The 16,229-nt window shown below is 47.5% G+C and overlaps 1 protein-coding gene across 5 annotated transcripts in view; it reads right to left on the bottom strand.

The window, feature by feature from the left end:
• HSPG2 (heparan sulfate proteoglycan 2) overlaps nt 1–16,229 on the bottom strand; it is a 277,578-nt gene that overhangs the window by 133,156 nt on the left and 128,193 nt on the right. For 4 of the 5 annotated variants that reach the window (XM_068241590.1, XM_068241589.1, XM_068241588.1 and 1 more), the window contains exons 5-12: nt 10,117–10,226; nt 9,946–10,004; nt 9,661–9,821; nt 6,916–6,954; nt 4,480–4,605; nt 2,844–2,963; nt 2,118–2,372; nt 1,717–1,836 (exon numbers count right to left, since the gene is read on the bottom strand). In XM_068241590.1, the coding sequence (XP_068097691.1) occupies nt 1,717–1,836; nt 2,118–2,372; nt 2,844–2,963; nt 4,480–4,605; nt 6,916–6,954; nt 9,661–9,821; nt 9,946–10,004; nt 10,117–10,226 (990 nt within the window). The remainder of the gene's footprint in view (nt 1–1,716; nt 1,837–2,117; nt 2,373–2,843; nt 2,964–4,479; nt 4,606–6,915; nt 6,955–9,660; nt 9,822–9,945; nt 10,005–10,116; nt 10,227–16,229) is intronic. The other variant, XM_068241592.1, reaches the window with a different exon arrangement.

The raw sequence follows: 16,229 nt of genomic DNA on the forward strand, positions 1-16,229 counted from the left end.
GCCCCCTCCTGATCACCACCCATAGTACAAAGGACTGAGGGGTCTTGCAGACAGGTCACACACAGTACAGAGAGGCCGTGCAGACAGGTCACACACAGTACAGAGGGCTAAGAGGCTGTGCAGACAGGTCACACAGTACAGAGAGGCCATGTAGACAGGTTACACACACCACAGTACAGAGGGGCCGTGCAGACAGGTCACACACAGTACAGAGGCGCCGTGTAGACAGATCACAAATAGTATAGAGGGCTGAGCGGCTGTGCAGACAAGTCACACACAGTATAGAGGGGCTTTGCAGACAGGTCATGCATAGTACAGAGGGGCCGTGCAGACAGGCCATGCACAGAACAGAGGGCTGTGCAGACAGGTCCCACATAGTACAGAGGGGCTGTGCAAGCAGGTCACACATTGTACAGAGGGGCCATGCAAACAGGTCACGCACAGTACAGAGAGGCTGTGCAGACAGGTCATGCAGAGTACAGAGGGGCCTTGCAGACAGGTCACACACAGTACAGAAGGGCTGTGCAGACAGGTCACTCACAGTAAAGATGGACTGTACAGACAGATCACGCAAAGTACAGAGGGGCTGTGCAGATCACAAATAGTATAGAGGGCTGAACGGCTGTGCAGACAAGCCACACACAGTACAGAGGGTCTGTGCAGACAGGTCACGCATAGTACAGAGGGGCAGTGCAGACAGGTCATGCACAGAACAGAGGGCTGTGCAGACAGGTTCCACATAGTACAGAGGGGCCGTGCAGACAGGTCACAAAATGTACAGAGGGGCCATGCAGACAGGTCACGCACAGTACAGAGAGGCTGTGCAGACAGGTCAAGCAGAGTACAGAGGGGCCGTGCAGACAGGTCACTCACAGTACAGATGGGCCGTACAGACAGATCACGCAAAGTACAGAGGGGCTGTGCAGACAGGTCACACACAGTACAAAGGGGCCATGCAGACAGTCCCACACATAGTCCAGAGGGACTGTGCAGACACATCAAACACAGTCCAGAGGGACCATGCAGACAGATAACACACAGTCCAGAGGGGCTGTGCAGACAGATCACACACAGGCCAGAGGGGCCGTGCAGACAGATCACACACAGTCCAGAGGGGCCGTGCAGACAGATCACACAGAGTCCAGAGAGGCCGTGCAGACAGATCACACACTGTACAGAGGGGCCGTGCAGACACGTCACACACAGTACAGCGGAGCCGTGCAAACAGGTCACACACAGTACACAGGGGTCGGGCAGACAGATCACACACAGTACAAGGGGGCCATGCAGACAGACCAGACACAGTACAGAGGGGCTGTGCAGACAGGTCACACACTGTACAGAGGGGCCGTGCAGACAGGTCACACACAGTACAGAGGGACCGTGCAAACAGGTCACATAGTAGGGGCCGTGCAGACAGATCACACACTGTACAGAGGGGACATGCAGACAGATCAGACACAGTACAGAGGGACCGTACAGACAGGTCACACACAGTCCAGAGGGGCCTGGCAGACAAATCACACAGAGTACACAAGGGCTGTGCAGACAGGTCACACACTGTACAGAGGGGACATGCAGATAGATCAGACACAGTACAGAGGGGCTATGCGGATCACATATAGTACAGAAGGGCTGTGCAGACAGGTCACACACAGTCACAGTACAGAAGGGCTGTGCAGACAGGTCACACATTCCCCATTACAAAGGACTTACGGCAGTTTATCTCATCAGAGTTGTCTCCACAGTCATTGTCCCCATCACAGCGCCAAAGCTTCAACGCACAGCGGCCATTCCGGCACTTGAATTCATTAGGCTCACAGGGAGATGGGGTACCTGGAGATGACATAATATGAGGTGAGATTATACAAGATGGGGAGGAGTTATAGAGCATGGGGGAGGGGTTCCTGGTGACGACATCATAAGAGATGAGCTTATGCAGGATAAGGGGAGGAGTTATACAGCATGGGGAGGGGTTCCAGGTGACGATGTTGTTGCATTTGTCATTTATACATGTGGCAGATCCTGCACTATTCCCCAGGCAGAGATAACACCCCCTGGATCTATGGTGCCCCCAGTGGCCAGAATCCCAATCACAGGCAGGATAGAGCTCTCACCGCAATCCAACTCGTCTCTGCCATCCTTGCAGTCTCGCTCTCCGTCACACAGATAGTCTCTGGGAATACACTGTCCATTGGAGCATCGTGCTTCATCCCTCCGACACGGACGTGGATCTTCTATGGGAGGCTTGGGTGTACGGCGGTCCACTGGGGTGGTGACGGGAGGCGGTCTAGTGTAAATGGGGGGAGGAGTGGCAGGTGGGCGGGCAGTGTGGGGTCTTCTTGTGGTGACAAACGGAGGGGGGGTCGGCTCTGCTGAGAATAAGAGAATCTCAATTAATAAGTCACTTGACAGAGACCCCTCATCCGTATCTGCCCCTCCATGTGGTGGTGTGACAAGAACAGAGCAGTTATTATAAAAGGAATTAGCATTAGGTAAAGTGGGTTTATGGGAATTGGGGTTACAGTGAGTGGTACAGGATTTGGGTTTCAGGAAATAAGGTTAGTGGTATTATAGGTAAGGGAATTGGGATTACAGGAAGTGGGGTTAGGGGGATGTGGAGTAGGAGAACTTGGCTAACAGGAAGTGGGTTAGTGGGATATGGGGTGGGAGGACTGGGGTTACAGGAAGTTGGATTGGGGGATTAGGAGTAGGAGAACTGGGGTTACATGAAGTAGAGGCAGGTGTGAAGAGAGGTAAGAGAATTGCAGCTTCCTGAAGACTATTATATATGTTCGGTAGGAGTGACCATCAAGGAGAGAATATGAATTTCAGTCTCTTACCGCACTGTCTCTCATCGGAGGAGTCCTGACAGTCATTGCGTCCGTCACAGTAGTACTCCCGGGGGATACACTCACCGCTTCCACATGTGAACTCTCTATCACCGCACTGCACACGTTCCACTGAAAAAGCCAATAATATACATGATACTGATCTGCTGGCTGTCTGCAGAGGGGATTATCAGACCAGCTGCTTGTCTGCAGAGGGGATTATCTGACCTGCTGCTTGTCTGCAGAAGGGACTATCTAACCTGCTGCCTGTCTGCAGAGGAGACTATCTAACCTGCTGCCTGTCTGCAAAGGGGACTATCTGACCTGCTGCCTGTCTGCAGAGGGGACTATCTGACCTGCTGTCTGACTTCAGAGTAAGCTATTTAACCTGCTACCTGTCTGCAGAGATTGTCTGATTTACAGTCTGTCTGCAGAGGGGACTATAAAGCCTGCTATAAACATCTAATTTTGATTTGTTTATTTTACCATTTCTATGTAGTATGAGGGCTGGTTCGCACTATGAGAGCTTTTGAGTACTTTTCAGGTGCTCGTGTTTCAAAAAGCATTTGACTAGTGTAATCCTTTGAGGACAATCCTACAGTGACATTATGATTTGGTTACTATCACAAATGCACTGCATGTAGCATTGTTTGGAGCAAGTAAAAAAAAATCACTTTGCAAAATAAGCTCTAGCAATTGCGTTTTGTGGTGTGAACTAGGCCTGAGAGCTTACCTACACAGCCTGTCCATAGTATTTAAAAATCTTTTGGCCCTCATACTGTATGGAAGTGGTAAAACTGGCCAATCAAAATTGCATGTTTGTACTAGGCATAAGGGCCTGACCATCTAGCACGCTTTTGTCCACTTTTCAGCAAGATGTATCAGTCTGTGACATTGATGTTTGGCTCTAAAACCTAAGATTATCAGAGTTACTGTCTGTCTGCAGAGAAGATTATTGGTCTGTTTACAGAGGGGACTATTGCATGAGCTTCCTCACTGCAGATGGGACTATTGTATGCTGCCTGTTTGCAGATGGGACTGTCTGGCCTGCTGCCTGTCTGCAGAAAGGACTATCTGGCCTGCTTCCTGTTTGTAGAGGGGACTATCTGGCCTGCTTCCTGTCTGTAGAGGAGACTATATGATCTGCTGCCTGTCTGCAGAGGGGACTATCTGACCTGCTGCCTGTCTGCAGAGGGGACTATCTGACCTGCTGCCTGTCTGCAGAGGGGACTATCTGACCTGCTGCCTGTCTGCAAAAGGGACTATCTGACTTGCTGTCTGTCTGCGAAGGGGACTATAAAGCCTGGTACAGACCTCAATTTTAAATTAGCCCATTTTACCACTTCCATGTAGTTTGGAAGCTTATCTACACAATCTGTTCATAGCAGTCCCAATCTGTTGGCCCTTATACTACATGGAGGTGGTAAATTTGGCCAATCAAGATTGCACATGTGTACCAGACCTGCTCAGACCAGCTGCTTGACTGCAGAGGACTATCTGACTTGCAACCTGTCTGCAGAGGAGACTATTGGACCTGCGGCCTTCCTGCATAACTGCAATAGACACATCCATCACGTAGTATAAGTGGGGGATACCTGCTGTGATGAAGGGGGCTACCCATGTACCCTGTACCCCGATCTGTACTCACCGCATCCCTCCTCGTCAGACATGTCGCGGCAGTCATGGCGTTGGTCACATCTGAATGCTAGCGGCACACATTCCCCGCTGCTGCAGGTAAACTCACTGACCGTACAGGTGCGCACTGGAGGCGTGACTGTGGAGGGAGCGTCATATGATTAAAGAGGAATATCACATGGCACAGTAGGACAAGTAGGACATGGGCAGATATTATTAACTTATCCATACTGTAAACCAGAGTGACAGGATATCATCCTATGTATAGATGTATGGCATAATGATACCACTAGGTACCTCATCCAGCGATGTTGTATATCAGGAACTATCGCTCAAGACAGCAACAAGAACAAGACAGGGGCTCTAACACGTCATGCCACACTGCAAATAAAGGTTTTATATTGCCATCTGCATTCCTGCTAAAGAGATTTGCTTATTTCCTGGACACATAAAGCAAACAATCAAAAGAGGTCCGTGCCCTTTTCTATGTTACACAAAAAAATTCCTGTGCTGATGTCATGCAAGGCTGTGATGGGAAAGCATGCCTAACCCACACGCACTAAGTACTTACCCGTGTTTCCACGAAAATAAGACATAAAAGTCTTATATTGATTTTTGCTCCAATAGATGTGCTAGGGCTTATTTTCAGGGGATGTCTTATATTTCTATCAGGAAGTGTCTCTCACATTTTCTGTTCCTTTGTACTGTGCTGTTCCTGGATTTGAAGGTCTGCTACTGTACTGATCAGGCACCTGCCCTGTCTTCCCTGCACAGCTGATAACCTTGCTGTGTGCTGGGATGACAAGACTGGTGCCTGATCAGCACTGCACCGCTGTGTCCCCGCTTGCTGGCCGCCTCTTCCTCCTCCTTAACTTCCGCTAGGGCTTATTTTCAGGGGAAGGCTTATATTTCAAGCATGCTCAAAAATCCAGCTAGGGCTTATTTTCAGGGTAGGTCTTATTTTCATGGAAAGAGGGTACATGTAAACCTGATCAGCCAATCACTTCACAAAGCACTGCAAGGCCTAAAATCATGCAGATACAGGTAAGGAGCTTCAGTTATCCACCACATACAACACCAGAATGGGAATATGTGACCTCAGTAAATGTGATCATGGTAGAAGGGCTGGTCTGATTATTTCTGTAACTGCTGACCTCCTGGGACTCTCACACAAACCAGTCTCTAGAGTTTCCACGGAATAAGGATGGCCAGACTGTTGTCAGCTGACAGAAAGGCTACATTAAGGCCTCTCCGGCACGCAGAAAGGTGCTGCTCAGCTTGGGCAGTAGAGGGGCGTCAGTTACATAAAGCACAGATGCTCTCAGGCGGTTCTTGCAGAGAAAATCTGACAGGAGTCAGGGGGTCTCGGCTGGAGGGGTTCTGTGGCAGAACAGGAGACTCTTAGCAGAGCTGCCAAATCTGCAGATATCATGAGGTTTGATGGATTAAATGTTTAGATCTTTAAAGCTATAATTTACCTCTCAATCCTAGTTATTATGTATTTATTTGTGCAAAATACAAATCACTATGTGGGTTTATATCACTGACTGCCACATATCTCTACATATGTGTATCATTTGTGATGCACAGAAATGGCAGACACGGGACAGAGGCACCACAGGTACATGGCAGACACAGCATAGCGTCAATACACAGACATGGCAGACACGGGACGGAGGCACCACAGGTACATGGCAGACACAGGATAGAGTCACCACACAGACATGGCAGACACGGGACAGAGGCACCACAGGTACATGGCAGACACAGGAGAGAGTCACCACACAGACATGGCAGACACGGGACGGAGGCACCACAGGTACATGGCAGACACAGTATAGAGTCACCACACAGACATGGCAGACACGGGACAGAGGCACCACAGGTACATGGCAGACACGGGACAGAGGCACATGGCACCACATGGACCCGAACGGTCATGGCAGACACAGGATTGAGACACCATGCAGACACGGCAGACACAGGACAGAGGAACCACACAGACACGGCAGACACAAGATAGAAACACCGAACGGACATTGCAGACACGGGACACACCACAGACGCACCCCACGGGCACAGCCAACATGGGACCAGGGCGTCACAAGGACATGGTAAATACAAGATAGAAGAAACACATGGACATGGTAGACACGGGACAGAAGCCCCACATAGACATGACAGACAGGAGACGGGGGTACTACAAGGACACTCTGTCACATTGTATAGCACACTATGGTGTTAGCAGTGAAAACACAGCACATCCTTAGTGAGGATCACATGACAAGTCACATGACAGCTGGCGGAGCTGCCAGTGACATCACTGAAGGCAATCCGCAACAGGCATAATATGGCCACCAGCCACGGGTGACATTAGTACAGAGACTGGATATCATGTAATGTTTGCAGCATGCAGCTTCCGGGGTCCACAGCACGTGTCACACCTTACCTGGTGGTTCAACCTCATCTGGAGGAGAGGGGGTTTGTGCTGCACAGACAGACAGAAGATCGGTCAGACGGGCAGGAATACCTAATGCACTATTACAGGTTCTCCCTCTTTTACACACTAACCACAACAACAGTTAATAACTGATATGACAAGAACCTCTCTCCTCCTGCTGCATCCGGCAATCTCTGCCAATATTCTCACACTATGCCGGATGTACAAAGTTGTAGATCCGCTGTGCCCGCCACCTGTCTGTCACACAGCTCACAGTACTAACCACTGTTCGTCTGCTCAGGTCTGCTGCTACCCCCACCGCTCAGGACAAGCACCGCTATACTGATGAGGACCCTGACAGAAGCAAACTGCTGGGACTACCTGGAAACAGACCAATAGGAATCCTTCCACCCCAGAGAGGATTCTTATTGGTACACCATTCAGTGGACCAATGACGATACGCCCTTGGGGGAGGATTCCTATTGGTCTGTTTCCATGCAGCAAGTAGCCCCAGCAGTTTGCTTCATGTAACATGTCCGTCGGTCTGTTCCATGAATTCGAATGTTTACTGGTCAAATGTGAACAAGGCCTTATTTCCTGTTGCTGCAATTGACCACGAGGAAAGCCGAGAACGTATTTTTCATTTTTTTTGCCTTTGGCCTGGACTTTGGCGCATCTCATTCCAACACTCTCTCTACATGACGAATACTGAACCCTATCCTCTGGATTCACCGACACTCATCTATATCTGGAATACTGAACCCTGTCCTCTGCATTCACCAACACTCCTCTCTACTCCTGGAGTACTGAACCCTGTCCTCTGCACTCACCAACACTCTCTCTATATCCGGAGTGCTGAACGCCATCCTCTGGATTCACCACACTCCTCTACATCTGGAGTACTGAACCCTGTCTTCTGGATTCACCAACACAGCTGTCTACAACCAGAGTACTGAACCCTGTCCTCAGGATACACTAACACTGCATGTTTAGTTGATCTCCGCTCAGAAGTATTCTGCAGTTTCAGTAGGGAGCCCACCTGTTTCTGTTGAGGAAATAAACAGATTATGCAGCATTGGTGAGCCCTGAGGACAGAGCTGAGAACTTCTGTACTTCCATTGTTAACAGTGAACAGAGGCACCAAAAGAATAAAATAAGCTAAAATTGTTAGAATATGCCGAGGAGGCCGTGGTAGACTTACCTCCTTGAAGCAGACACAAAACTGTCAATTTCAAAACACATGATTTTATTGACATACTCCAAACAAGTGTTGCAACGCGTTTCACATGTATAATCCTGCTTCATCAGGCAGTAAATGAGGAGTATATAAACAGTATAGGGTCAAAATAACACCAACCGCCTCTGTTTTGTGGCTGCTTCAAGGAGGTAAGTCCACCACGGCCTCCTCAGCATATTTTAACAATTTTAGCTTATTTTATTCTTTTGGCGCGTCTGTTCACTGTTTACAATACCTTTGTCCACCCTTGGTGGAGGGGTGATCTACCCCTTTCTTCTGATCTACAGAGAGCGACTTCTTAATCCTGAGTGGGGACAGGTCTAATCTCCTCACCTGCCTATACAGTGGTTGCCTAGGAGGTAACCCTGGTTTGTGGGCATTATTTTATTTTATTACCCATCCTACACCAGTACCTACTACACTATGGCTATCATTCATAAATGCGGAAATGCTTAATACCGCTGACTTTACTGACCACATTGCAAAATGTCCATTCATAAGGGCTCTTTCCGCACGCAGAGCTGACATTCCCGTGCAGAGTGATAACTTACCGCCTTGTGCGGTGTTGATACGCAGTAATCCAGAAAAAGTAGCAAAATGTCCATTCATAAAGGCTCTTTCCGCATGCGGAGCTGACATTCCCGTGCAGAGTGATAACTTACTGCCTGGTGCGGTGTTGATACGCAGTTATCCAGAAAAAGTAGCAAAATGTCCATTCATAAACATTACCGCATAGCGGTATGCGGACGGGGATTACCGATCCCCTGGATGTAGCGGGAAGCTTGCGGAGTACTTGTAAGTAAATGGGACGGACCTCCCAAGCAGCAGAAGAGAGAGCAGCGCACGGAGGGAATCGGGCAGCTTTTCTGTTTCCGCATGCCTACCTCCCGCCTACCGACACCATTCTCCAGAAAACCTCCGCACTGCTATCGCACCAGGCACAATTTTTATGAATGACCACCCAGAAGGCTAAACTACCGACGGCGGTATTCTCCCGCACGGGTTCTCCTTACCGCCAGCAAGTTTATGAATGATAGCCTATATTGGGTTCTCAGGTGTCCCATTTTTGTATTTCTGTACGTCATGTTTGGTCACCATAGTTTGCTTTTTATCCTAGTTTTGTGGAATTTGCCCTATCCAGTTCTCATGCCTCAATCTTGATGCCTATTAAATCTTGTTTATTTGCATCACCTATTCACCCTTCTACATTCAGAGTTGTACAGACATGATTGACCAATGTCATGGGGAGCGCCTACATTTGGTGGCCTTACACATTTCTCATGCATAGTCTAGATTTTGGTGACTAGAGTCTAGTTTTTGGTGATTTCATAGTATTTCCTGTAGCAGAGAGCTGAACACAAGGTCTATTTACCAGCCGCGCATCTCCAGGTCCTGCTGTAGTGGTCACCAGGGACAAGCAGAAAACCAGCGATGAATGGCCAAACCTCCAGTTCTTTGTTATTTGTGGCCCTGAAAACATGTGATAAAATTCTGCAGGACTGATAACCGTCACTCACCAGCTCCGAGCCGCCGGAACTGGAACCCGCGGGTAGAGGTGACGTAGTTGGCAATGGAGCCGCTCTCGATGATGGAGTACAAGACTTGGCGAATCTGTGCATCATTAGCGTTACCTTCTGAGCCCACGTCCAGCTCCACAAATACACAATCATCAACCAGCCTGCGGAGACAGCGGAGGACAGATCAGTGGCAGCACAGACTATCATATAGACATTGTACCTGATTCACAAAGATTTTTCTGTTGAATTATATCGCCATACACAAGTCCATCGCGATTTACTTACTTCACATATACAACATTAACCATTTGTTCTCCAGGGATTTTCTGATATTCAGACTCCAGCTGAAATGTAAAAAATAAACAGTTATTTCTTATAAAACCACAGCAATGCAAACAACCCAAAGTGGCAATCAAGGTAGTGTTAACCTGATGAAAAGAGAAGCACTGATCTTACCGTGTCCACAACAGCTTCAGACAGATCTTGGAAAGAGTCAGAGGAGACATTATCCAGGTCCAACGTGTACTCTAAAGAGGTTGTGAAATTCACCAGAGCTCTGTAATAAACTGCAAGACAGAAAACAGTATATTACACAACACAAACAACAACATAACTTCATCACATGCCAAAACATTAGCCTGGAGCACAAGGCCAAAGCGGGTGACCCACAAACTGGCTGGCAAAAAGCAAGCAGTTCAGAATAAAAACAAGCACAAATCCTGGCAGTCTCTCATGCCCTCTGTGGGCGAATGACCCTAACATAGCTAATACAATTAGACTGGAACTGGGGGAGATGTTGGGCTTCTCCTCTACAGAACATAGAACTGGAGAGACGTTTTCCCCTCTACAGAACATGGAACTGGGGAGATGTTAGTCCTCTACAAAACATGGGACTGGGGAAATGTTGGACTTCTCCTTTACAGAACATGGAACTGGGGAGATGTTAGGCCTCTCCTCTACAGAACATGGAACTGGGGAGATGTTCGGCCTCTTCTCAACAGAACATGGAACTGGGGAGATGTTAGTCCTCTCCTCTACAGAACATGGAACTGGGGAGATGTTAATCCTCTACAAAACATGGAACTGGGGTGATGTTGGGCTTCTCCAACATGGAACTGGGGGAAGATGTTGGTTCTCTTCTCCACATAACATGCAACTGGGGAGATCTTAGGCCTTTCCTCTACAGAACATGGAACTGGGGAGATGTTAGGCCTCTCCTCAACAGAACATGGAACTGGGGAGATTTTAGGCCTCTCCTCTACAGAACATGGAACTGAATAGATGTTAGGCCTCTCCTCTACAGAACATGTTACTGGGGAGATGTTCGGCCTCTCCTCTACAGAACATGGAACTGGGGAGATGTTAGGCCTCTCCTCTGCAGAACATGGAACTGAATAGATGTTAGGCCTCTCCTCTACAGAACATGGAACTGAATAGATGTTAGGCCTCTCCTCTACAGAACATGGTACTGGGGAGATGTTCGGCCTCTATAGAACATGGAACTGGGGAAATGTTGGACTTCTTCCCTACAGAACAAGGAACTGGGGAGATGCAAGTCCTCTACAAAACATGGAACTGGGGAGATGTTGGGCTTCTCATCTATAGAACATGGAACTGGGGGAGATGTTGGTCCTCTTCTCCACAAAACATGGAACTGGGGAGACGTTGGGCCTCTCCTCTACAGAACATGGAACTGGGGAGATGTTGGGCCTCTCCTCTACAGAACTGGGGAGATGTTAGGCCTCTCCTATAAACGTGGAACTGGAAAACTGTTTGGTGATATTGCTGCACCTCCTTGAAGGTCCACCAGAGGGCGCTAAGTACATGTCATATCTGCCAGCCACTCACAAGTATAGACAAGAATTTCCAGAAAAGGTTTTCCATTAACATCAGTCATGGATGAAAGTGCCGTTTTGTTTATGGTTTCCATGGTAACAGAAAGGTGTTGTGTAAAATTATCTTTAGAATAGCATTAAAACGGAAATACTCTGAATTGCATACATTGAATGTTGTGAATCACGCAAAGGAAAACTGCAGAAGAACAACCTGTCTGCAGATCATGTAGGAGCAGTATGTATGTCACACATGTAGATGCAGTTTGTAACAAGAACAGTCCAGCGGAAGGGAATGAAGGAGGAGAGTACCCTTTACCATAGCTCCCAACTGTCCCTTTTTCGGAGGGATAGTCCCTTCTTGGGAGCCCTGTCCCTCTGTCCCTCTTTCACCCTCATTTGTCCCTCTTTCAGGACTTTGTCCCTCTTTCTATGTAAATATATATATTTCTATACTACAAATGTGTTTGATTGACTCTAAACTTTATTCCCAACCTTTAAATTGATATATTACTAATTTTAAAATGTTACTATGAAGGAAAATGAACCAGGATAGAAAGGACCAGTATGGTTTGAATTATAAAACAACATATGTTTCTTATGAAATCTTTATGGTATGCGTGACTAGAGGAATGGTGAGGGCGTGGTCAGGGGTGTGGCAGGGGTGTGACTTAAGTGTCCCTTTTTCTTATCTCAAAAAGTTGGGAGGTATGCCCTTTACATAGAGGAAGAAGGGTGATGGGGTTGGTGGGGCGTCCAAAGCCACAGAGGAGTCTGGGACGTTGCCAGGAAACAAGCAATACGTTTTCGTCCACTCCTATTGGCTGACAGCAGTGACAATGCTGAATTCTACAGAAACAATTTTCAAAACATTTCTAAACTGTAACATTTCAGTTCCGGAATGAATTGCGATTTGTGAATTGATGACAGCCTATCAGCACTGAACATACTGTATGTAAATCAATAATAAATGTATATCTTTGAAATGGTTCCACTGACGCTTTTATTAGTAAAGATGCCATTCCTGAATCATTATGACTCTGTCATCCAGCTGTGCCCAGGCAAAGGGATCTGTGCACAGTATGTCTGGCCATCCAGTCTTGTGATTCCCACAGCTCGTTGAGCAGTCCTCTGCTGGGTCAACACCCGGCTCTCCTCCGCAGGGTCAGCACTACGTTGCTCCTCTCTCACCCTGGCCTGGGAGCTGCTGTGCAGGAATAACAGGAAATCGTCACTCTTCTGCGATTAGCCCTGATTCACATTGCAACTCAAACACACCAGATGCATAAATGGCGCATACCTGCCATTTTGCATCCGCTCTGTTCGCGTCACCTCCCGTCCGCTTTGTCCGTCGCCACCCGTCACTCTTCCCAAAATGGATTGGAGCCTGGCAGGAGCATGGGGCTCCCTGATGGGATTGTAAGAAATCAACAGGAGTCCTACCTAGCAACAGGGAGGATTCTCATTGGTCCACCATGAACCAATGAGCCTTTTTTTCTGTTATAGCAGGATTCCCATAGTATTTTTGAAAACCAATGGTGTGCTCCATGCTTCTGCTGGGCTCCAATCTGCTTTGGATCAAACGGCGGGTGCCAGCAGTGGTGGAACCAAATCCACGGGACAGGCGAGTTGGCATTCTGAATGCCGCGAGGCCCACGACCAGCCTAGTGGAAATAGACACCATCCATTCCCATGGGCTTCCATTGCATCCGATTTGCGTTGCAATCATGATACAGTTGTGGAAAAATGCACCGGTTCCGGATTTGGTATTTGCGGCCCAGTCTGCAATGCGGTGTGTTTGGATTATTAATAACACAGGATGTGTTCAACGTCCGGTTTGCAATCGTTTCGGTTCCCGAAAACTCATTTATTGCAGTGTGAAGGGCCCTAACCCAATAAAGGGTGCATTTCTGTGATTTCCCAGAGTTCCAAGCTAAATGTTGTGTGTGACTTAATTATTCCTTCATGCAGAAGAGCATCCCACACTCGCTGCGAAGAATTTTCCACTCTACACAACTGATGACCTCCATCATCATAATCACCAGTATTTTGTTCACAGCACCCCTGGCTGTCAGTGACAAGCAGTTAGCAGGATTTACATGCAGCGCATAAGGCCTGGAGTCAGCACATCTGCCAAAAGTCGTATCCTGTGCATAGATAGATGTTTTATTCACCAAAATCTTCAGAGACCTGAAATTCTGTGTCACGGCTCCCACCCAAACCATCTGCTGTCTATTCCCAACTGCATGTAGGGCCACAACTTACCAAGTACACCCACAATTCCCACCAACTTCTGACAGAATCATGAGGACCAGCGTGGAATGCTGCACCCCTCCCCATACCCCTTTCCCGATCTGACAGAGAGAGAGGAGCAGAGACCTGTCCTGTCACTCCTCGTCAGCAGCACATAATTTATAGGAACAGCTGGCAGCTATAAGAGCTATCTGTGGGGAATGTCGGCTGTCAGCCAAGAAGTACCCCACACAGCTGGACACAGCTGGAGAAGTCCAAACCTTCTAGCTGCACCTTCTGAATGGATGCCAGATACTCACACAAGAGGCCAATCCAGTCCATGACCTAGAGAGGAAGAGGCAGCACAATCGCTACACATCAATCGGGAATGCTGGATGGAGAGGTAACTCCAGATCAGTAGAAAGGATGGCAGATCTCAAGAGAATACGAAAGCTCTGAAGGCGAACACCAGGCCCTGCCGACCAATCTGTGGCTCTTTGGCATCTATGTTCCCTGAAGTGTCTGAAATACGACCTTGTGGTAACACACACCCATTTAGTAACAAACAGCTTTATAACAAACTTATTTGAAGTTCTCACAGTGCTCCTATAAGTAGAAGACCACCACAAAGCAGTCCATAGGCAAGACAGCGTAGATGGTAGAGCAGTGAGCACCTACGGTTTACCTACGACCTCGTGGTAACTCCCACCCATTTAGTAACAAACAGCTTTATAACAAACTTATTTGAAGTTCTCACAGTGCTCCTATTAGTAGAAGACCACCACAAAGCAGTGCATAGGCAAGGCAGTGTAGATGGTAGAGCAGTGAGCACCTACGGTTGGCCTCTCCTCTGCGGAGCAGCCCTTGAAATGTGCAGAGTAAAGTGTGTGTTGAATAATTAGCCTACAGACTCTGGTTGAAGGTCATGCAATGTACCCGTTAATGAGGTTTCACAATGAAAGACTGGACAATGTTGCCAAAGATACCCATCGGCTCTACCAGCTTTAAAGCCTAAAGAAACCATCCTGGCAGAACGTGTTTCCAAGATGAGAAAGATATTATCTTATATTTGGATTATGAAAATTCTTCTTTGCAGCACATGATCAGCCAAATCAGCTAGTACTGACCATTACAACTGACCAACGAAGATGTCTAAACTAAAGCTACCCATGCACTATTCAACTGTGACACATACTGACACGCAATTGACTCTGGATCTACATTAAAACAGAGATTGCAGGTCGATTGCACCAAAAAAAACGCTTATCCTGATCATGGAATGTCGGCAGCTCAATGGTGGTGCTGAGCTAGCTACAGTTATGCCCAATTAGACTGTTTTGGTGAATCTAATATAATGTATCGTGTATGGGTACCTTTACAAATCTTTGTAGAAAAACAAAGACCAAATGTGGAGAGCGTCTCCATGTACCTAAGTACCTCTGTTCCCACACTCTGAGTATAGCTACTACTAGAAGGTGCTTCAGAAAAACATATTAAGTACACAACTACACAACATATTAAGTACACAACTATAGATTTCTGGAGAAAGTTTTCTTCGTACATTGGATAATCACTGCCACTCATTTTGACGCAGGGTAAGCTGAATGAGGACAGTAAAGTGGCCAAGATGTAAAATCCCAGATCAACGTGGTCTGGATGAAGAATTTCAGAGCGATTTCTGGGGAGGAATGCCGTGTTCGGGGTGGTGGAAGGCCAGATCTTGTGAGAGAAACATGTTCTGGATGCAAAAACTCAGGGGAACGACATCCATACATCTCTGTTAGGTGGGAATTCTGGATGCAGAAGCCTTTGCACAGCCTGGCGGTTGTTTCTCACACCCCTCACCCCATATTTTGGTCTCAAACATGAAAAGGAATCTGACACTGCAGAAAATAATATAAAGAACTGATTCAACCCTGACGTTTCCTCAGATTTAATCCTCCTCTCCAGCTTCTTAACCCTTCCGTGCCCTGAGGGTAGCTCTACCCCACATGTTCACAGGCTGTCGGATACGTGGTTACACCAGTTCTCAGGGTAGCGGGGAAAGAATGGGCAGATGTGGCTGGGTGACACAGACAGAGCAAAGTGGACCTGCTGTACTCTTGCACAGGACAGAAGGAAAACAGAGATAAATGCATCCTGTATGTATTTAGAGAGTTCAGCCTGTCTAATTCCCCCTCATTGGAACCTAATCACAAGTTGTAATGAGATCCCTCAGCTGTGTCAGCTGGCTGCCTAGGCTAAGCAGCTAATTTGTAAACACAGGTTGTTAACCCTATGCCTGCTTCCATGAAAGCAGGAAGTAGACACTGCAGATTTATTGCAGGATTTCTATCAGCTGTAACAAATAAATGTTTTTCCTTTAAAGGTTAATATGCTGTTGCTTATCTTTTAGAGCAGAGAGGAAGTTTTGAGTTCAGGTCCGCTTTAAAGCGTCCGAGAAAACGGATTAGCTGAAAACGTGTCACTCCTGCTGCGATAAACACAAGCTTGAGTGTCTCCTCT

Source organism: Hyperolius riggenbachi, chromosome 6, assembly GCF_040937935.1.
Source record: "Hyperolius riggenbachi isolate aHypRig1 chromosome 6, aHypRig1.pri, whole genome shotgun sequence".
NCBI classification, from domain to species: domain Eukaryota; kingdom Metazoa; phylum Chordata; class Amphibia; order Anura; family Hyperoliidae; genus Hyperolius; species Hyperolius riggenbachi.